General features: G+C 39.1%; 1 protein-coding gene across 2 annotated transcripts in view; it reads left to right on the forward strand.

The window, feature by feature from the left end:
• PDE11A (phosphodiesterase 11A) overlaps positions 1-23826 on the forward strand; it is a 427278-nt gene that overhangs the window by 243840 nt on the left and 159612 nt on the right. For both annotated transcript variants that reach the window (XM_045066809.1, XM_004768993.3), the window contains exons 7-9: positions 15114-15189; positions 18193-18260; positions 19003-19095. In XM_045066809.1, the coding sequence (XP_044922744.1) occupies positions 15114-15189; positions 18193-18260; positions 19003-19095 (237 nt within the window). The remainder of the gene's footprint in view (positions 1-15113; positions 15190-18192; positions 18261-19002; positions 19096-23826) is intronic.

Consider the following 23826-nt stretch of genomic DNA (forward strand, 5'->3'; position numbering starts at 1 on the left):
ATATGATTGGGTTAGGACTGATATGACAAAGTTTTGTGTTTTGCTGTGTTTCTTTCTTCTTGCTTTTAGAGAAAGAATCCTGAAGAACAGATATCTAAACACAGCTTTATGAAGGAATGGTCTCGGTGTCCTATTACTGACATCAGTAATAGCTAAACAAATCTGAAAGTCTTGCTATGCAGAAAAATCATTTGTTGCCAATTCCTTGTTACCAAGTCTTCATATTAGATTAGATGTCAAGGGGTCACAGTTGAGTTCTTTCCCAAATTTTAGCACTAAGTTTGGTATGGATTACTGTTATTCTGCTCTTAGCTTTGTACCTTGAAGTCAAATTCTGGGGAAAAGAAAGAATCAACAAATTAGGCCATTTTAAAAAGTTGGTTATTAAGCCATATGTAAAGATATAACAAAACACAAGGCAGTGAGCACCCATATCCAGTTTAAGACAAGAACATGACTATTACTTGTGAATCCTTATACTGATCTTTCCTAATCCCTCCCCTTAACTTTGCCTGCAGAGGTAAACCTATCCTACTTTAAACTTAACATTCCTTTGTTTTTCTGTATAGTTTCATTGCATATATCTGAATCTGTGCCAAATAGATCATTATACCTTGCATGTCTCTGAACTTTATATACATTAAATTATACTCTATGTATTCTTCTATGGCTTGCCTTTTCATTTGACATATGTTCCTGAGTCATGTGAGTTTGCAACTCATTCATTTATTTTCCCTGTGCCAAGTATCCCACTGTATGAAGAAGCCTTGCTTTTTTTTTTATCCACTATGCTGTTGATGGACATTTGGGTTCCATGTTTGGCGGTCACATACATAACTGTTAAGGACCAGTGTCTGTCTATACCTTGGAGTCTGACAGCCTGGGTCATAGGCTAGCAACATCTTCGCCTTCATCAGGAAAGGAAAAATTCTTGTCCAGTCATTGTTCTTTTTTTTTTTTTTTTTAACAAAAAACAGCACATGTAGCAAGCACAATTCATATCTCAAGAATATTTCTCACTCATAAAATTCAGAGATGTTGGATATGCCATCTCCTTGTGTCTTCAGACTCTTGTCACATCTCTTCCTGATTAGAGAGTGATACAGCCATTTTACATTTTTCTCTGAACTTATAGTCCATTCCAATAAAGCAGCATGCTCCACTGATCTATTAAAAGAACAGTGTGGACTCTTGAGCAGAAATGCAACAGTTACTTCGGTGGGATTGGACCCCAAAATGTTGTGTTTTTATCCAGTAGTTAGAGGCAATGATGCCTGAAGACAGTAAACTGTCTTCAGTGACTATTTAATGAAATCACTTTCTTCCCTCTGATAAAATAAAGCATGTATTTATACCAACATTATTTCTTGGTCTTTCACCTTTCAATCTGCCACATACCTAATCCTGAATTTCAAATGCAAATCTGAAGACACATCATATTTGATTTTTACGTGGTCTCTTTGCATTGTATTGGAATTTAAAATTAAATTTTTATATAACTTTATATATAAATATATAAATTTAAAATATCAAATTATTTATGTTTCCCTTCTCATGGTAAGGGAAAAAATTGGTAAGGAATTAATCCATGTAGATGGAGGTGAGAGTATTCCTGCAAGCATCTAGTAGACATGTCCTACGAATGTGTGTGTGTGTGTTGTTGTTGTGTGTGTGTGTGTGTGTGTGTGTGTGTGTTATATTACACCAGAAAAAACAAAATTATTTATCTGCTTAGGCTTCCTCCCTTATCAAGTATATTTTGCCTCAGGGACAGGTATCAACTGTTTATGTTAATAATGAATGAGACTCCAGCCTAAGCCACGATGCCAAGAGGCTAAGAGGCTCCAACCTTCTCCCCATGAAGCCTGATGTAAGACGGTGTAGATCATAAGATAAAAACAACCATTTCAGATAATATTTTTTATTAATGTTTTAAGTGTTTTCCTCAAGATAAAAAAAAAATGTCATGACAAAATGCAATTACTTTGTTCTTGCACTAAAAATAATTCTGGAATCATCCTAGAAGTAGAGGGTAACCTTTAGAACTGTGTTGTCTTCCTGCAAAGGTTTGAGTTCTCTCTTCTTGGTCAGCTATGGAGCCATAATTTTTATTGGTAATCATAATTGAGTAGTTATTTATTACTGGTAGAATATAGGGAAATAACTTTTTAATCCAGGATTAATGGAGTATCTCCCAGAGTTCTCTCCACTGGAAAAAGTGCTTGCCTTTTGGTTCTCTACACTCACTGACTTCCCTGAATAGTTTGAAGCTGGTTAACAAGAATGATAATCTGCAGAATGGTATCATAGGTAATCCCTTCAAAGCATTTCCTATTTTTCCTACAGATTTCCTCAACATAAATCTATATAATGAACTTAAATTTGCCAGAAATACATTTTCCTGAATGTTGGTATCTATCCTAAATTTCTCAATAGCTCAATGGCTAATTCTGGCAACTTGAATTCTCCTTACTGAACATGAAAAAGGACCCTAATTCATCAGACAATGTAGTGTCCTGGGATAGAACCCCCCAAAATGGATTGGTCTTATGCTGGGATTTAATATTATAGATGTGTCAACTTTAAGTTAATAGGAATATTAGAGATTTCTTTACAGACGAGGAAACAGACTGACTTGCCTAAGACCACACAGCTTCCTTGAGATAGGGCATAGAACAGACTGGACTTTCTGATTCCTAATTTAATTCCCTGATTGGTCTCCTATAAGAACCAGCTGCAAAGGAGTTGCTGGGCAATGGAATCACCATTCCCATCTTCCTTCTATCCGCAAAGGCACATGAATGTTGGCCAGCAGACCCACCTCTTTATCCTGCCTGTAGGCATATTACTTGCATATACATTATAACATGTTAAATTATATACAGTTTATAAATGATGCAGTTCTATATAAATATCAATGAAGATATTTGCCTGATTAAGGACTACTTTCTGGGGCACCTGGGTGGCTCAGTGTGTTAAAGCCTCTGCCTTCAGCTCAGGTCATGATCCCAGGGTCCTGAGATCAAGCCCCACATCGAGCTCTCTGCTTGGCGGGGAGCCTGCTTCCTCCTCTCTCTCTGCCTGCTTCTCTGCCTACTTGTGATCTCTGTCTGTCAAACAAATAAATAAATAAATAAATCTTTAAAAAAAAAAAAAGAACTACTTTCTTCTTTTGGGGTGAGAGCAGATTGGCAAAAGCAGGTCTTTTTCTCTAAAATGAGGGACCTTTCACAGAGCAGCAGACCAGCAGACCTTGATTATAGACAAACCAGCTTCAACTCTCTTCATCCCTAGACACAGTAGGGAAGGAAGAGGAAAGTTGCTAGCCAAAGAGGGGAATTAAGGGTGATTGTTTGTTGACAGTAAAGAAGAGATGGTAGCACTAATCTGATAACCTGTAGGTCTTCAAGTCAGCCAGTTCTCTCCTTGTCTTCTCAGAGGAGGAATAGTAACAGATGTTAGTTACAGAGGTGTTGAGGCTGGATGCATGTCCCGTGGCCTTGGGCTACCGTAGAGAGATGGTCACCATATCCTCTCCTCAAGGAGCCAGCAAAATGCAGACTTGGCTCTCCACAAGAATGGCCAGACATCCAGGGACCAGATTACCAAGGCACATTAAGGATGATCAAATTTCTGGAGTCAGCCAGCCACACTGTCCAAGTCCAAACAACCCACCAGTCTTTAAAATGTATAGCTGAAAAATCGATTACTCTGGTATATTTCAAATGCAACCCCGTTCCCCACATTCAAGTCACAGTATCAGTTAAGGCAATAGATAAACTCCAGAATCTCCGTGGCTTAACACAATAGGAGTTTAATTTTTGTTCCTATTGAACCCAAACAGAATGTCCTGATCATTGGTATTGCACAGGGAGATGTTCCCTTCTCCATGAATGAAATCATCCTGCAACCACCAATGAATGACTTGCCCAGCAAACCATCTTGTGGAGTCTTCAGATCGCCAGTTAGGCGCCAACCCCAATATATCTTCTCTTGTGCATTTGGTAGTTTCTTCCCCAGTTTAGATGAACACAGGAAGCTTGTCAATTGGGAGATTCATGACACCAGTGGCTATTTTCTGTTAATAAGAGAGAATTTCTGTTAATAAGAGAGAATAAGACAAGCTTTACAGCTGTAAATAGCTGTACAGCTAAAGTGGAAACTAGATTTCCAATTTTGGTGTCTTTCCTACCTTATAATCACTTCTGGGAAGTCCTCACAAGCTCTGCCCAAAGATATGCAGCAAGAGAATGATCCTTACTTTGAAACCTCAGTTTTGAAACTGTTGGTCTTCCTTTTAATAGAAACTACAAAGGGAAGTGTTTCGTGTGATATAAAGCCCATCCCAGGTGCTGCCAAGAGCTTGCTGTGAAGGCTATAGGGCAAGTAATCATAGTTGTCTACCTGCTGGGTATTCTCTTTGTGACTGTATTAAATGTTTAATGGAGTTCCCTCCTTGTGGGGAGGAGAGCAACTTGGAGGGCAAGCCGCAGTGATTACTTGCCTTCTATCTGCCTGTTTGAGTTGACTCTGAGGAGCGGCACCTGCTGGGCTTGATGGCCTGCATGGTTTTAAGGCCAAACTCCTTGGGTTAGGGGTAGAAAATCATGAGAGAATGGTTATATAAGATACTCACAGAGCAGAACTAAATTTCTGAGCTCTAAATTCTGTGACCTTATGAATATCACGGTATGTTCATTCTGTTATAAGACTCTGTTACATCTTCCATGAAAAGGATGGAAGAGAGAAAAGATATACCTGATTATATTTATTTATTGTGGCTCAAGAAGCACTCATGTTCACAGGTTACCATGTAGGTGGGTTTTATAGTCTTACCCATCATTTGCTCCTTGGGAAGAGGGTGCCTGTGCTTGGCTCCTGAAGATACTGACAGAACACCGTGTGTATCAATTTCCTATTGCTACATAATGACACATCACAAATTCAGCAGCATAAGACAAACATCCATTTCTTATCTCACAGTTTCTGTGGATCAGAAAACTGGGTACTGCATAGCTGGGTTCTCCACTCCAGGGTCACAAAAGGCTAAAATCAAGGTGTTGGCTAGGTGACATTCTCATGTGGATTTTGATACCTTTCAAAGCTTGTTCAGGTGATGGCAGAATTGAGTTCCTTGCAGTTGTAGACTGAGGTTTCCCTTTTCTTAATGACTGCTGCTAAAAGGTCTCTCTCAGCTCTTAGAGATTGCCCTTAGTGACTAGCCACTCAGCCCTATGACAACATGGCAGCTCACTTGCTCAAAGCCATCAGGAGAATGTGATGCAGTCGGCTGCGACAAAGGCTTACAGGATGTCAGGAGTGAATTACATAATCACAAGAGTGGCTATCCCATACCTCTGCCACATAACATAACCTAATCAAGGAATTGATGATCCTGTCATATTTATGAGTCCTGCCCACACTCAAAGGGAGAGGATTCTACCAGACTTGTACCAAATGGAGTGTGGGAAGTGGGAATCTTAGAGGCCATCTTGAGAATTCTGCCTACCACACTTATAATGACTACACTTGCATCCACACAAAGTATCTCTATCCCATAAGACCTTCCATATGTCCTACTATGGAAGAATGTCCACAAGCATATTTTTCTGATAGACCCCTCAAATCTAACATGTCTAAAACAGAGCTCACAACTTTTCTTCTCCCAAGCCTACTCCTCTCTCTGTTTCTCTATATCTTTTAAGGCAACTCAATCATTCCTGATGCTCATGACAAAATTTTATAGGCATAATTCTCTCATGTTGCATGTCTAATTCATCAGGAAGTCCAGGTGGCTCTACCTGTGAAATTTATCCAGAATCTGACTACTTCTCACCACACAACTCCTACCAAGCTTGGACTCCAGTCCAAGCTACCCCCATCTCTGGGCTATTTCATGGCCATAGCTTCTTCCTCTCTGCCCTTCTATACTCTGTTCTCGATATAATAGCCAGATGCTTTTATATTTTAGGTCATCATATCACAACTCTGCTCACAAACTCTTCAAAGTCTCCTTATGTCATCACTATAGGAAAAGCCAAACTCACAATCCTTTCAGAGGTTTACAATGCCCTACACAATCTGGCACCTCATTAACTGACCTCAGCCCTGACTCCTACTTCTCCAGCCACACTGGTCATTTTGTTATTCCTAGAACATACTGCTCACACACCTACCTCAAGGCCTTTGCACTGGCTATTCCTTCATCCGAAATACTTTTTCCCTAATATCTCCATAGTTCAAATCCTCACTTCTTTTTTTTTCCTTTTTATTTCTTTTCAGCATAACAGAATTCATTTTTTATGCACCACACCCAATGCTCCATACAATCCGTGCCCTCCCCAATACCCACCATCTGGTTCCCCCAACCTCCCACCCTCCCACCCCTTCAAAACTCTCAGATTGTTTTTCAGAGTCCATAGTCTCTCATGGTTCATCTCTCCTTCCAATTTCCCTCAACTCCCTTCTCCTCTCCATCTCCCCATGTTCTCCATGTTATTTGTTATGCTCCACAAATAAGTGAGACAATATGGTAATTGACTCTCTCTGCTTGACTTATTTCACTCAGCATAATCTCTTCTAGCCCTGTCCATGTTGCTACAAAAGTTGGGTATTAAAAAAAAAAAAAAAGTTGGCTATTCATCCTTTCTGATGGAGGCATAATACTCTATAGTGTATATGGACCACATCTTCCTTATCCATTCGTCAGTTGAAGGGCATTTTGGTTCTTTCCACAGTTTAGTGACCATGGCCATTGCTGCTATAAACATTGGGGTAGAGATGGCCCTTCTTTTCACTACCTCTGTATCTTTGGGGTAAATACCCAGTAGTGCAATTGCAGGGTCATAGGGAAGCTTTATTTTTAATTTCTTAAGGAATCTCCACACTGTCCTCCAAAGTGGCTGCACCAACTTGCATTCCCACCAACAGTGGAAGAGGATTTCCCTTTCTCCATATCCTCTCCAACACACGTTGTTTCCTGTCTCGTTAATTTTGGCCATTCTAACTGGTGTAGGGTGGCATTTCAATGTGGTTTTAATTTGAATCTCCCTGATGGCTCGTGATGATGAACATTTTTCATGTGTCTGATAGCCATTTGTATGTCTTCATTGGAGAAGTGTCTGTTCATGTCTTCTGCCCATTTTTTGAAATGATTATCTGTTTTGTGTGTGTTGAGTTTGAGGAGTTCTTTAGAGGTCCTGGATATCAACCTTTTGTCAGTACTGTCATTTGCAAATATCTTCTCCCATTCCGTGGGTTGTCTCTTTGTTTTGTTGATTGTTTCCTTTGCTGTGCAGAAGCTTTTGATCTTGATGAAATCCCAAAAGTTAATTTTCGCTTTTGTTTCCTTTGCCTTTGGGGACATATCTTGAAAGAAGTTGCTGTGGCTGATGTCGAAGAGGTTACTGCCTATGTTCTCCTCTAGGATTCTGATCAAATCCTCATTTCTTTTAAAGTCATCTTTCAAATGTTACCTAGTAGTAAGGCCTAACAACCTTGCTATTAAATCCCCTTTACCCTGCCCTATTTTTTTCTCTATAATTCCTAACACTTTCTAATATGTAATCTATTTCTGTATTTATTTTTTTATTTTTGCCATCTGTCTTCTCTCACTAAAATGTAAGCTCAGTGAAGGTGAGGATTTTGTCTGTTTTGCTCACTGATATCTCCCCAATAAGTGGAACAATGTTTAGTACTTAATAGTCATTTTTGTTCAGTGTTGTTTAATATTTTATTTATGTTATTTATGAATATATATATTGTTAAATATATCATAGATTGATGCATGAGCATATTATATATCTGTAGGAAAAGATCAAGAATAACTTACACTAAGTTGTTCATAGTTGCCATGTCTAGAGAGATGACAAGATTAGAGATTTGGATTTTATTTTTACTTAAAAATTTCACAAGTATTTGTATTATTTTTGTAATTCAGTAAAATTATAAAGCTATTTTAAAATTTTAGACCCTTTATGTCTTATGTGAAATTATATTCTGCCAGGCTATTATGAGCCCTCTAAAAACCATAAATTATTACTCAGAGCCAGAAGTGAAATAATGCAAGATTTCTAAGTAAATTAACTTTCCTTGCCATATCTTTGGGGAATTCAGATGGTTATTCTCTATTGCCCTAGCCAGCGTAGAGTGCTGCCTGGATTTTATCCTAGGGTCCTTCTTTGCCTGAGACTGTCCCAACAGCATGTGAATAAAAAGCCTTTACAGATGAGCTGCTGCAGTATCAGGTGACTTCTTGGAGTGCATATTCTATTTACAAATACAGTCACCCTGAAACAGTTATTCTGGTCTTGCTTTTAGCTGGCATTGTGCTTATGAATTCAACTCCCAATAAGTAGTTGCGCTCTAGTGCGTTATCTGTGATGCTTTCTCCCTTTCTTTTTGTACTAGATTCAAAAGAATACCTTAAAACAAAGACACTAATGCACAACAAGGCATTATTTAGTCATTATAAGCTGTAATATTCTATTGCTTAATTTAGGATTTCCCCCCATTTGTATGGTCATGGAGAGAATTTTCAGAGTAATTATGTATGGAGTTAGTTTGTCCTCTGTCTGGAGCAGGAATGAACAATTGGACCCAACATTTAAATAAGAAAGGTTCGGCAAGTAGGGGGAGTTGGGGGGAAATGGCAGAAAGTAACTAAAAAAGTAGGGCAGGTCTTATGCACGGATGGTTTGGTGATGTATGTATTTGTTAGAAATTTAGGAGCCGTGGGAAACCTATCAGCACCCAGATCTCCTCTGCCATGGGTGGCTGATGCCCAAAGTTACACTGTTAAATCTAAGGTGTCATGACCCTAAATCGGGCTTCAGTCCCAGTTTTTCCATATGAAATTCTTCCTCTGGTTTTTTTTTTTTTTTTTTTTTAATTACTAAGGCCTGTTGAAGACAACTCAATATTTCTTGCCCTTGTCATGTAGCACTTAAGGATAATGGGGCTCCAGGCTCCAAGATCCTTTGACTTAGCACATTAAAGCCCATTTCACCTGTCAGAGCCTCATAGCCAAGCACTCCCGTAGTCTGGGATGCTGAGTGCTAGCCCAACAGGACAGTTCATTGTCTGTTTCCTATAATGCCTTCTGGTCTATCAGCTCTGCTGCTGTCACAAAGGAAATGCGCAAAATTGAAACCATTACGTGATAGAGCTCCGTGGATCTGCTGAAAACCATTTGCTTACCAGCAACCTCTTAGTCGCTGATACTTAGTGTAAGCCAGTTTGAGATACCTCCCGGGTAGAAGGGTTTGAAGACTGGGCAGTGGATGGAACAATTCCAGATGACCAGGAAGGTGAGGAAGGTTAGGAGGGTTACTAAGACTTGACTAAGGTATAGAATGGGGTAGCTGTGTGCTGTGAAGCAAATAAGGGTCGTCAGAGTGGAACAGACTTTGCTGCGTAGGTGGTGAATGCCTCAGTTCTAAGCCCAATGGTCAGTGATTTTTCAGGAGTACTTTGTCAGAAATTTAAGGAATCATTTGTAGGTATGTTCTAGAAGCCATTAGGACTGATCCTATGTGTAGGTAAGGTAGGCAAAAAGAAACTGCCTCTCTACTGTTTCAGAAAAAACCAAGGGACTGACGTCAGAACATCTCCACACTCAGCTTGTCCTAGTGTCAGAATTTCTTTGGTAGACTGACATTTGGGAGATAAAGTATTGCTTTAAATTATTGCTGGGGTGCCTGGGTGGCTCATTCAGTTAACCATCTGTCTTTGGCTGGAGGCATAACCCTGGCATCCTGGGTTAGAGCCCCTCCACGGGCTCTGCACTCATCAGGAGTCTGCTTCTCCTTCTCCCTTTGCCCCTGCCCATTCTCCTGCTCATGCACTCTGTCTCTTTCTCTTACTCACTCTCTCTCTCTCAAAAAAATGAAATATTTTATTTATAAATAAATACATACAGACAGACAGACGTATTACTAAAATTGCACCTACCTTTGTAGGGAAAGGAAACACATTGAAAAATAAAGAATAGTGTTATAGTACCACCAACTCACTTAACTTTTCCACTGACTGCCTCTGAGAGGCTGGAAAACATCACAAGTGTATTTTGATGGCTCCAAGTAGATGCATGTACTGGAATGACCCAATGAGGACACTAGAGAAAATGTTTAGGTATACACATCTTTAATTGGAAAGAAGTAGGCACTCCCAGACAATATGTTTGAACATAGCCTTCTAGAAAGGCTGCTTAGTCTCACATGGTCTAACATCTGGGACTCTAACGATGTGAGTTTTGAACTGAGAATGTTTGGGAACCCTGTGGAACAGTGGGGCCGATATTGGGAGGCAGGTTTTCCTCTCAGTATTAATATTTGCAATGTTAATGTTAATGTTAATTAACATTTACAACATAAATGTAATATTTACACTTGCAAAACACCTTGCAAATTTTGAAACCCTTTCACACATATTCCTACAAAACAACTTGGAAAATAAGAAAAAGCACAAAGGAAAAAAGATGAGAATTGGCTATAATGCCAAAATCTGGAGACAGCCAGTGTTGACATTCTGGTGTGCACGAGATAAATGTCAATAACAAAACTGAGACATAGAGAGGTTTGGTGACTTGGTTGGGGTGAAGAGGCCAATAGATATTTATGAGCTCCATGGACTGATATGATCTGAACACCTGGGTTATCTGATAAACAGAGATGATTCTTTCCTGCCTACTTTGTTATCCTTCTTCGCTCCTGTTTGGGGTTCATTCTTCAGACGTCTGGTGCTTCCTTTGATGGGCTTCATCTCTTCTCCTTTAGCCCCTGCAGAGGACGATACATGCTCTCAGCCCTTGCTGTTTCGTATGGTCATATCGACTAACCATTTTTCAGAAACAACAGCATTGCCACCGATAGACAAGTTGGTGGGGAGAGGGGGTTGCCTTAATGATCTTAAAATAAAAAAATTCATCCTCATCATATTCTGCTGTGCTTTCTCCCCATCTCCCGTCGTGCTGGGCTCATCAAGCCTGCTGATCATTACCACGCTTTCTTCCTTTTTCTCATCGCCGATTAGCGTCGGCTTCCTTTCCTTCCCTCAGCTGCAGTGGGAATGATTTAAAGACATTCTCAGCATTCTCTTTTTGCTCCTCCTGTCCTCTTGTGTCAAGCCTCCAGTGTTGGATCTGTCCAACTCCACTCTCTGAGTGTGGCCTTCCTCTCCTCTAGAATTAACCACTTGAATTCTGTCTCTCGTCCCATCCCTTCTTGCCTTGCCTGTCTTTGTCTTCATTCATCCCATTTTTGGTGCTTCAGTGACCCATTTCGGGGGGCTTATCCTAGTTGACTATGCTGCAAAATTTGACGCTATTGTTCCACGTCAGTTCTATTTAGAAAATAACTTTCCCCCTTGTCTACAAGTAATTCATTATCCAAAATTTAGAAAGCAGAAATAGTAGTTTAAAAACTCCCCTAGGCAGAATTCTTTCACAATATATACATGCATCAGATCATCATGATGTACACACTGAACATGAAACTGGGGAGGAAAAGTGGTGGTCAGAACTGAGCAGGGATGGAGGAATGAACAGGTGGAACAGAGAAGTTCTGAGGGGCAGTGAAACTCCTCTGTGTGATACTGTAATGGGGGATACAGGCCATTAGGCAGTTGTTAAAACCCATGAAAAGTACAGCTTCAAGAGCCAACCATAATGTGAACTGGGGACTTTGTAGGAAAAATGATGTATCAGGGTGAGTTCATCAGTTGTAACAAATGTAGCACACTGATGTTGCTAGTGGGGAAGGCTAAGGTGCCGGTGTGGGGCAAGAGATGGGAACTCTCTGTACTTGCACTCATTTTGTTGTGAACTTGAAACTGTTCTAAAAAGAAAAGTCTACTTAGAAAGTAAAGAAACAGAAATTCCCATAGGCCAACAATTCAAAGGTAATTACTATGGTTATATTTCCAGGATTTTCCAACATACATGATAACTCTTTGTACACCTATAGATACCCACACTATTATCACTTGATGTATTAAAAATGTCCATGTTTAACAAATATTCTTCTATTTACATTCGATGGATAATATTCCATTGTGTAGATGTGCTGTGCTTTCCTTAACCAAGTCCCTAGCATCATCATTAGTAATGCTATGATTTACACCTTTCTATGTAACGTTTGTGTGTAGCTATAATAGCTACCATAGAATAAATTTCTAGACACAAGGATTGATGGGTTGAAGGATATTTATACTTTTTAGAGTCTGGATACACATCAATAAATCTGTTTCCGCAAAGGTCGTAGCAGTGTATTCACACATTAGAAATGCTATAAAGCCTTAAGTTTACGAGCATGAGCTTTGGAGCTCTCTTCCATCCCAGGCACTGACCCGGTCATCTTCATTCCGCCCAAAATACCAGGTCCCCTCCAGTTCAATTTTCATCCTTTTCGCCTTTTCCTTGCACAAGCTCTTCTTTGGTGATTTTACTCACTCCCTCCAAACCAGAGGCTGATGACTCGGAGACGTGCCTCAGCAACCCCCTCTCTCCCACCACCATCTCAATTGTAACTTGAACTCGGAATCGTTTTGCTCAGACTGTGTTCCCCACATCAGGGAACTCCAGCCGCTCTTAGGCAAACCAGAAAAATTTCCATGTTATCCTCGGCAGGGATGGGAGAGCCTCCTCAGAATAAGAAATTCTTTGGGGAGCACTACAATAATGATTTTTGGTAAACAAAACTCTCTCTTATTTCACTGATCAACAGCCTGAGGTTTGTTTTTCTCACCACCAGCCTCTCGAGCTGTCTCTGTCCTTGTTTCTTTTACTCACCACATGTTCTCGTCTGAGGAACCTCGTTCCTCAGCTGCTTCAGATCTCTCAGGAAAGGTTAGAGTGGGACTTCAGCTGGCCCAGATTTGGCAGAGGCAACTGTCCCTCCTTCTCTGTGCTGGCTCGGGACTACCAACCGCTGTGTATGACACTCAGCGGAACAAAGCAGACCCAAACATCCTAGCGCTGCTCTGGCTAGCCCAAGTCTGCAGCTGATACCACCCAGACCTCTGTACAATGGACCTCCTCCTTCCTGCTCCCTAGCATTGCTGTAAGTCAGACTCTAGCCTGAGGGAGAGAAAGAAAACCACTTTGTCTCTTTTGGACGATAACTCTGATGGATGTGTTTGTTATTATCTGACTTTCTCTGAACCAGTCTCTTCACTTTCAAGGCAGTTAATCTCTCTGGGTCTTACCTGAGAGGGAGGAAGTAAACAGTACCTACCTTCAGGATTGTTTTAACAAGTATATGAGGTAATACCTGTGAAGGTGTTGAACCCAGTGCCTGACAGGAAGTGAACATCCAGCGCCATCATTGTCCTTGACGACACACTTGTAAGGATCTAAAGCTATTCTTGATTTCTCTAAACAGAGTTGCTGGCTTTTCTATAGTATTTTGAAATTGCTTTACTTGGACCCTTATTTTAGCTTAACTGTTTCTATTTTTACCACACCGTGAGCTCCTCACATAATTGTTTAAATTCATTTTTGTATCCTCAAAACCCAGCCATGTGTGTGGTGCATAGGAGGTGACAAATAAATAGTTGTTAGAAGAGGCTTGACTCTTAGCTCACACTATTCTCAAAAATCACTTTTGGTTTGATTGCAAATCTAAATGTGAAAGCTAAAACAATAAAGATTTTAGGAAAAGAATTGGAAAATATCTTCATGAGCTAGGAGTAGGGAAAGATTTCTTGAACAAAACCAAACAAGTACTTTTAAAAAAGAAACAAACATACTGGTATCAAGAATAGAAGATATCTGGAAAATTAATTTCTCAGAGGAAAACCAAAACAATCTAAAAATAATCTTAATAAAATAAAAATAACAAAATAAAAATAATCACCTAAACATTTAGGAGTGTAAATGAACTTCCAATTTCAAATATTTAAAATATGTAGCTCTTAACTTCTACAATGAACATTTATTTTTTTTTAAGATTTTATTTATTTATTTGACAGAGATCACAAGTAGGGAGAGAGGCAGGCAGAGAGAGAGGAGGAAGCAGGCTCCCTGCTGAGCAGAGAGCCCGATGCGGGGCTCGATCCCAGGACCCTGGGATCATGACCTGAGCCGAAGGCAGAGGCTTTAACCCACTGAGCCACCCAGGCGCCCCTACAATGAACATTTAAAAGTACCTTTTTTATCCCAATAACCATATAAAACCTTGATATCTTGTTTTTTTTCTTATAGTATTGGGATGACATGTTGACCTTTCTCACTAGATATCAAGGTCATATGAATTCACCAAAACCATATCAGTCTTCTTATCTAACAGTTAGATATGGACCATTGGTTTTAATATTAAGTGGAACTTATTACTGAATGAATGGTTTTTGGTCCTGGTAATTACATCTTCATATTTTAAGTATGTCATCTGACAGTCTAGAGTATAGAAAGAAGATCTCTGAACCTCTACATTTCTCATATGGCAACTTTAATTTTTTGTGTATGACTTTATAATATATATAATAAATTAGTGATGTTAAAAATATAGAGTACTGGGGCATCTAGGTGGCTCAGTTGCTTAAGCGCCTGACTCTTGATTTTAGCTCAGGTCATGATCTCAGTGTTGTGAGATTGAGCCCCCCCTGGGCATGAAGCCTGCTTAAGAGTCTCTCTCTCTCTCTCAAGACTAAACAAATAAATAAATAAGAGAGAGAGAGAGAAGTTATTAAAAGTATATATGCATATGGTAACATTATAGGCTCAAAACATTTTCACTAACAGATGTGCCCAATCAAAGAGACTTGACCACTAGTTTAAATAAAATGTCTTAAATACTCAGGGCAGAAACAGTTTCTAGAATTTTTGTCTGGTGGTATGATCATGATCAAGAGTTTTACATTCAGATCTCTGTGGCTGCAGGGATTGGAGGAGGTAGTGTTCTGTAGGGACTTTTGGTTTATTCATATTTGGTTGGGGCTTGATGTTTATTGTGATGTTTTAAATTAAGAGAGGCAGGTGAGTATCTGCACTAAAAAATAGATTTAACGTGTCTTTTTTAAAGTTATTTTAAAATGTCTGTTATGAAGAGTGGTAAGCTGTTAAGTCAGAAATGGGTGAATAATGTTTAATTTTAATTAACTACTTTCTTATATCCTAGGCTGACCAGATATCAGGATTTCATATAAGATCTGTTCTCTGCGTCCCTATTTGGAATAGCAACCACCAAATAATTGGTAAGACATTACCTAAATAGTTCAAACTTCTTTTTAACTTCTTTTTTTTTTTTATTTTTAATTTTAAGGGAGGGTGCAGGTGAGGGGCAGTGGGAGAGGGAGAGAGAAACTTAAGCAGACTCCATTCTGAACGTGGTGTTGATGCAAGGCTCAATGTCACGGTCCTGACATGATGACCTGAGCCAAAAACCAAGAGTCAGATGCTTAACCAACTGTGCCACATAGTACAAACTTCTTTTATAAAGAAAGACAAATTTACTTTAAAATACACCACATCTTTTTCTTTAGCCTGTTCCCCCCTTTTGCACTTGATCTTAGCAAAAAGGCCAAGAAGTGATAGCTGATCCCCTCTTTTATGTCCAGGACTCATCAACCTAATTTTCATTCCCTCACATCACATCATAGGTGTAGACTCCTGATGAATCCACATGAGCCAGAACAATGAACAAAAATTTATTCTTTAAACCAATAATTTTGAAGTTGGAGAGGATCTCAGAAATCAACTGATAGAACTCTCTTATCTTACTTTGTGGAAATCGAGGTGGGGTGGGGGAATCCCACAAAGACCAGAATAAAGTCACAGAATGTTAGTTGCAGGATCAGGGTTACAAGTCAGGCTGTCCCAACTCCTCTACAGATTTTCCCACTACATCTGTGTGCTTAAGTCTGTGCTTTTATAGGTGGAGTATATGCAAAGGAAAAGAACATGCATTATTAGACTGTGCAGCATATAGACTGTGCAGCATCTTTCTGTCTGGATGATTCTGAAATAGGTTATACTTGACCCAGAATAACAGAACTGTGGGCCAACAGTTTCCAAGTTTTTCTCCCTCCTTTGCTCCTTTCCCTCCCCTCAGAACCTCTATCAGGAAAGTATTAAATCTAAGAAAGAAGTCAGTGGGTAAGGTAGAGAAGTTATAAAGAGTGGAGGTGTTAGTTAAAATTATTGAAACATAATTAAAGCATGATTTTTTCTAAGAGATGTAAGGTAATTAGTGCATTGGCCTTTCTTTGTTTCCCCCCAACATTGCCTATTAAACTGTAAGACCCTGCTACTTATCAAAGGATTTAGTATTCTGGAAATATTGTCAAGGCTTGGATTATAACAGAATTTTTTTTCATCAGTTCGCTTTTTGCAGAAAAATTTTTCTACATCAATGAACATAAAGAATGTTCAAAGATTTGGGAATTTGAACCCCTAGTACGAAGTATTGAGTTGCATCATGTATACTTTTAAATATATTTAAGTTTAAAGAGAAGAGGAAGGACATAAGAAACACTGTTTCTGTGCTGTTGATGTCCAATGGCAATCTCAAATACAGTCCTAGCTTTCATTCCTAACAGTAAACATCTATTATTCTTTCAAAATCAAGACTGCAGGGACGCCTGGGTGGCTCAGTGGGTTAAGCCTCTGCCTTCGGCTCAGGTCATGGTCTCAGGGTCCTGGGATTGAGCCCCACATAGGGCTCTCTGCTCAGCAGGGAGCCTGCTTCCTTTTCTCTCTCTCTGCCTCCCTCTCTGCCTACTTATGATCTCTGTCTGTCAAATAAATAAATAAAATCTTTAAAAAGAAAAAAAAATTCTAAAAAAAAATCAAGACTGCAGTTTGCCTTTTACATGCCAAAGACTTCTGTTTCATTATATACGTCATACACACATCATTATTTAATGTCTTCTAGCATATGATGACTTACTTACCTAGTGGGAATTTAGGTGTTTTAAAAAAATTCAAGCATTCTTTAGAATTATAACTGTGTTTGGTTTGTACCAAATGGGGACATGGGAGAATGATTTTCAAGATTGTTCAGTTTTTCTCATTAGAACTGTATGTTTTGAGAGTCTTGCCCCAAAACATCTGGTACAGTACTGGAAATGAACTTGAGACAGAGAAAGTACATAGGAGTTAAGTTTGCTAGAACTGTATGTACCCCATCGGTATTAGGCAGCAGAACTAACCTTTTTGTTCTTTTGAAGGTTAACTGCGCCACCATCCCCCACATTTCTTGAATGTTCACTCCATGTGAGCAACATGCTTTAAAACATTCAAACATTATCTCATTTCATCTTCATAGCCTCTGAGATAGTCAACATTTTCATCCCCATTTTGAAGATGAGGACTTTCAGGGCTCAAATATGTTAGGTAACAGCTGATGGTGGAGTTGAGATGTGAAATGAGACAGTGTGACACCAGAGCCCATGTTCTTTTTTTTTTTTTTTTTTTCTTAACTAAAATATAATGTATTTTTTGTTTCGGGGGTACAGGTCTGTGATTCATCAGTCTTACCAATTCCCAGCGCTCGCCATAGCACACACCCTCCCCTATGTCCGTCCCCCAGCTTCTCCATCCCTCCCATGCCCATCCACTGCAGCAGGCGTCAGTTTGTTTCCTGCGATTAAGAGTCTCTTGTGGCTTATCTCCCTCTCTGGTTTCATCTTGTGTCATTTTCCCCTCCCTTCCCCTATGATCCTCTGTCTTGTTTCTCAAATTCCTCAGATCAGTGAGATCACATGATAACTGTCTTTCAGAGCCCGTGTTCTTAATCACAATGCCATCCTGCCTCACTCAAGCGCTGTGTTCCACAGGATTGAAAACATAAAAAATTACAGATACCTTTGTATACACACACATGTGTATACACACAGTTATTAACAATCAGTGATACAGCTAATTGCATATATGTATATATGCATGTGTATATATGTCAGATATATCCAAGTCACTGTGCACAGTCCTCTTGAAAACCATTTTTAAGGAATCAGACTGATGCTGGTAGAACTTCAGGCTTCACTGTGACTCAGCTTAGATATCACAACCTTGAAGATAGACTGCATCGATGTACCTCAGATCTGTCCCACGCGACAGCAGGCACTGGGGAGACCAGAGATTAAACTCAGTGTCTGAAGTTACCTAAGGGAGGTATTAAGTCAGCTGGGCTTTATTAGATTATAGTAACACAGTGGCCAGTGCTAAAAATGACCGCGTAAACCAAACTCTTCCCACAGGAGTGGCTCAAGTGTTAAATAGACTCGACGGGAAAGCTTTTGATGATGCAGATCAACGACTTTTTGAGGTAAGAAAATAAATTTGTGCACCAAAGGCTAGAGCTGAGTCACCACTAGTCTCCTGGTGGCAGCTTGTCAAAATCTGCCAAGAGTGTGTGTATAGTGGCGAGACCGCCAGCCAGCTCCACTGCATGCTCAGTCATCTCCTTTCTTGGGTTTTCAAGCCTCCTTTTATTCCAGTCTGCCCTCTAGCTGGAAAGGTTGGCCTCAAACAGGCATCCTTGTACACGTTGCACCAACAAAGTAGCCAACATGGAAACCTCATGCTTATTTTTCCTCTAGGAGAGAATACCTCACAGCTTCTTTACAAACTGGTTCTAGATCTATCTTCCTTCCTTTTAACATTTACCTAATGGGTACGCCCACTTGGTTTCTTCACCAAAATATTTTATAGCCTAGCCACTGAAAGAGGGTGCTTTAGTTTAATGGAATGAAATTACTCAAAACCAGTCCACAACCTAAATAAATTAAGAACACATTTGATAAGACTATAAGTATGTTTTAAATTTATAAAGTCATTTCTTCACCAGGACATTATATTAATAATTTTTTCTCATGTGCAATGTGAGCTATAAAACTGTTACATGACAATAGTAATTAAGAATTTTAATGTGTATATTTCCCCAAGGCCTACCTCTGTGTACAATAAAGTTATATTTTCAGACCCATTTCTGATGACTGCCTGCTTTCATATTAGATTATACCAATGAATTATTGTAATTTTTAATTAGTAGGCTTTCTCTTTCCTAGGCTTTTGTCATCTTCTGTGGCCTGGGCATCAACAACACAATTATGTACAATCAAGTGAAGAAGTCTTGGGCCAAGCAGTCCGTGGCTCTTGATGTAAGTCAGTATTTATGTCCAAATTATATGCTTTAAAAGCTCTCATTTTATGAGAGAGAAAACGTCCTTATTATGGGATTAATTTCTCAATTTTTAATTACCTATTCATTGGGCTTTAGTTATTTTAGAGTCATGTGTTTGAATTTGATGAAAGCCACTAACCCTCTCTAGGACAAGGACACATATGCACACAATTTTGCATACAGTCTTGGGGAATTCACAGATTCCTTAAAGGCCATCCATATGTTGCACAGTTAGATATAGATTTTATGTGTTAGTTTTATTAAAAGTGATGATGCAAAAATAATTTGTTAGGATTTATTTAAAATTAAATGCATTATGAACTTACTTTGAATATGTAAAGGTAGTCTGGAAATTCACAACTTTTCTTACCATAGAAGAAAACTTCACTGTGAAGATATGTGACCCAAGTGAGGGAAGCTTCTGTCATTCTCCAACTCCCCCGCCACAAACATGTACACCTCCCACTGAGAACTCTGACCTATTCCCCAGACGTAAACTGCCTCTCCCCTCAGACTAAGTCTGAAAACAAGAGTTCTCCTCTGAGTCCCAGCTTGCTGCTTTTTCTCAAATGGTACAATATTCTCTTAAAGTACTAAGATGTTGAACTCTACTTACAGCATTAGAACAGAAACGTAAAGATTTAAAAGTATTCTGCTCCAAAACCATTATTTTTTTAGCAGCAATCTAAATCTATACCATTTTTCTTATTTTATTTAAATTCTATTAATTAACATATAACCCATTGTTACTTTCAGAGGTAGAGGTCAGTGACTCATCAGTCTTATATAATACTCAGTGCTCATTACATCATGTGCCTTCCTTAATGTCCATCACCCAGTTACCCCATCCCCCCACCTCCCTCCCCTGGGTTAACCAGTAAACCATGGTTAAGACTCCTATGGTTTGTCTCCCTCTCTGATTTTGTCCTGTTTTATTTTTTCCTCTCTTCCCCTATAATCCTGTTTTGTTTCTTAAATCCCACATGTAAGTGATATTATATGATCATTGTCTTTCTCTGATTGATTTATTTTGCTTAGCCTCTGGTTCCAACCACGTCGTTGCAAATGGCAAGATTTCATTTTTGTTGATGGCTGAGAGGTATTCCATTGTTTGTGCGCACACACACACACACACACATCTTCTTTATCCATTCATCTGTCGAAGGACATCTCAGCTCTTTCCACAGTTTGGGTAGGGTAGACACTGCTGCTATAAACACTGGGGTGCAGGTGCCCCCTCAGATCACTACATTTGTATCCTTTGGGTAAATACCTCATAGTGCAATTGCTGGGTCATAGAGTAGCTTTATTATTATTTTTGTTTGTTTGTTTCTTCATGTCTCCTTCCCAATACTTGACTGGATTATTTGTTCTTTGGGTGTTGAGTTTGATAAGTTCTTTACAGATTTTGGAGATGAGTCCTTTATCTGGTAAGCCCTTTGCAAATATTTTCTCCCATTCTGTAAATTGTCTTTTGGTTTTTTGACTACTTCCTTTGGTGTGCAAAAGCTTTTTATCTTGAGGAAGTCCCAGTAGTTCATTTTTGCCTTTGTTTCCCTTTCCTTTGGAGACGAGTCTAGCAAGAATTTCCTATAGCCAAGGTAACAGAGGTTGCTGCCTGTGTTCTCCTCTAAAATTTTGATGGATTCCTGTCTTACATTTAGGTCTTTCATCCATCTTGAGTCTATTATTGAAGAAACTATCTTTTTTCCATTGGACATTCTTTCCTGCTTTGTCGAAGATTAGTTGACCATAGAGTTGAGGGTCTATTTCTGGGCTCTCTATTCTGTTCCATTGATCTATGTGTCTGTTTTTGTGCCAGTACCATAATGTCGTGATGATGACAGCTTTGTAATAGAGCTTGAAGTCTGACATTGTGATGCCACCAGCTTTGGTTTTCTTTTTCAATGTTTCTTTGGCTATTCAGAGTCTTTTCTGGTTCCATACAAATTTTAGGATTATTTGTTCCAGCTCTGAAAAAAGTTGATGGTATTTTGGTAGGGATTGAATTGAATGTATAGATTGCTTTGGGTAGCATAGACACTTTAACAATATTTGTTCTTCTAATCCACAAGAATGGAATGTTTTTCCATTTGTTTGTGTCTCCCTCAACTTCTTTTATGAGTGTTCTATAGTTTTCCGAGCACAGACACATTGCCTCTTTGGTTAGGTTATTGGTTTTGGTGCAATTATAAATGGGATCTACTCCTTAATTACTTATTCTTCTGTCTCGCTGTTAATGTATAGAAGGGCAACTGATTCCTGTGCATTGATTTTATATCCTGCCGCTTTGTTGAATTCCTCTAGGAGTTCTAACAATTTTGGAGTGTAGTCTTTTGGGTGTTCCACATAGAGTAGCATGTCATCTGCAAAGAGCGAGAGTTTGACTTCTTCTTTGTCATTGAAGATGCCTTTTACTTCTTTTTATTGTCTGATTGCTGAGGCTAGGACTTATAGTACTATGTTGAATAGCAGTGGTGATAGTAGACATCCTGGCTGTGTTCCTAACCTAGGGGAAAAGCTCTCAATTTTTTCCCTTTGAGAATGATATTCATCGTGGTCTTTTCATATATGACTTTTTTTGTTATTGAGGTATGTTCCCTCTATCCCTACACTGTGAAGAGTTTTAATCGAGAAAGGATGCTATACTTTGTCAAATGCTTTTTCTGCATCTATTGAGAGGACCATATGGTTCTTGTACTTTCTTTTATTAACGTGGTGTATCACATTGATTGATTTGCAAAATCCCAGCTGGTTTTGATGCAAGATTTATTGTTTTCCCCAACTTTTGGTCTGTAGCTATCATCAAAGATTCTGTGAAATACTTATTAAGTAGGACAGATAAAATATCACATAATACACGACATCATCTAGAACAGCACAATATAATACATGGGCAATCTTCAAAATATTCTGTGTACCAAGCAAGATATTGGTAGAAAGATAAAACCAAGGGAGAAGATAAGTAGGCAACACTGTGGTACTTGCAGCAATTTGATTTAAGGTTTAAAGACATAAAATTAGTTCTTTACCAAAAACTTTTCTACCCTTAATTGAACTCTGAACTCTGGAAGCACGGAGAATTTATTTTTTTATAATCTTATCCGCAGTGCCTACCAGAGCACTTAGCACAGAGAAAGCATTTATTAAATGGTTTTTGGACAGATGGAGGGAGAGAGGAAGGAAAGAATGGGTGAAAGGGATTCTCCTGCTCAGTGAAGGGAATTTTTTTTTCTGGTTTTCCCACTGAGTTCTGCTTTATTTATATATAATATCTTTACAACAAGGAATAAAAATAATATCTTCAGGATGAATTAATAAACAAGTAAACTGTAAATATGCAACCTATGAATCAATAATAAAGCATTAAGTTCTATGTGCAAAAGAATTTTCACATCCTACCTCTGTCACCTACCTCAGTTGTGAGAATTAAATGAGGTGATACATGAGATTTTAACATTCCATAAATAAAATTATAGTAATACCAAAAATCACCACATTATTGCTTGCAGTAGTATGTTCATTACTGAGAAATCACCATAGATTTTAAGAAAGAAAAGAGGGCAGGAATTTTGAACAACAAATGTTGTCACGACTCCTTCACCATCTTCAAATTTTGAACTCTACAGAGTTGCCTCATCCAGCTTCAGTTCCTTTGTTTCTGCAACTTTGAAAAGGACACACTGTACACTAGTCCCACACAAACCTATTTGATCCTGTCATGTTATACTTCACACACAGTGCAGCTCCTACACACCCACATTCGAGCTCCTCACTGCCCCCTGGTGGATCTTCATGCCATTGAGAAGGGCGTGGGTTGAAGCAAGAGCTGCCATTCACCAATGAGAGGCAACACTCTCCCAAGGCCTAGTCCCCACCTGCCCTCAGGGAGCCACATCTCCCTTTACCTACAAGGTGCTAATACAACCACAGTCTCCTCACCTAGGAACTGCTCATTTGGGTTCATAGTGAATACCTTCTTGTTTGTGCAACTCAGATACCTTCTATCCTTACACACAAAAATTATTACTGACACTCCTAAATTTCCAGCCCAAGTCTGGGCCTCATGGCAGTCTCACCCTTTCAGAAGTGGCTCGTATGTGCAGTTATATGTTCTGTGTGCTTGCCCAGTTATAACTCTGGTGCCACCATCGTGGTTTCATCCCTCCCCGCCCCACTCAACCCCTACCTCACTAGATACCAAACTCTGATCTGTGATGATCAGTGTGTTTTGGGGAGTTCCCTCATCCCACTCCCTCACCCAGGAATCCATATGCAGGAATATCTAGAAGAATGTCTTATCTCAGGGCTTTATGAAGACAAAAGATTTATTGAGAGCTACTAAACCCAAACTCCGAAATGAGATCTACATATACTATAAAATACCTTAACTTTTGAATGAATATATATATTTTAAATTTATGTACTTATAAATACTATAGATGCACGTGAATAATAAAATTTTATGTAAATATTTCTATTAAAAACCTTTATTTATAACCAGCCTCTTCCAGAAAAGAGTTTGTTACTTTATAGGAATGTAAATAATCCAGCAAATATTTTAAGGTAAAATAATAATGATGACACTAATGATAACAGCAGCAACAATAATAAGCAAGAGACAGAGAGGACGCACAAGCCAGAGGGGACAGAACCACCCGCATTGCCATTCTTCTATCATCTCCATCCCTCCTTCCCAAGGACCTGG

The sequence above is a fragment of the Mustela putorius genome, unplaced genomic scaffold, assembly GCF_011764305.1.
Source record: "Mustela putorius furo isolate JIRA1106 unplaced genomic scaffold, ASM1176430v1.1 tig00003869_pilon_pilon_pilon, whole genome shotgun sequence".
NCBI classification, from domain to species: domain Eukaryota; kingdom Metazoa; phylum Chordata; class Mammalia; order Carnivora; family Mustelidae; genus Mustela; species Mustela putorius.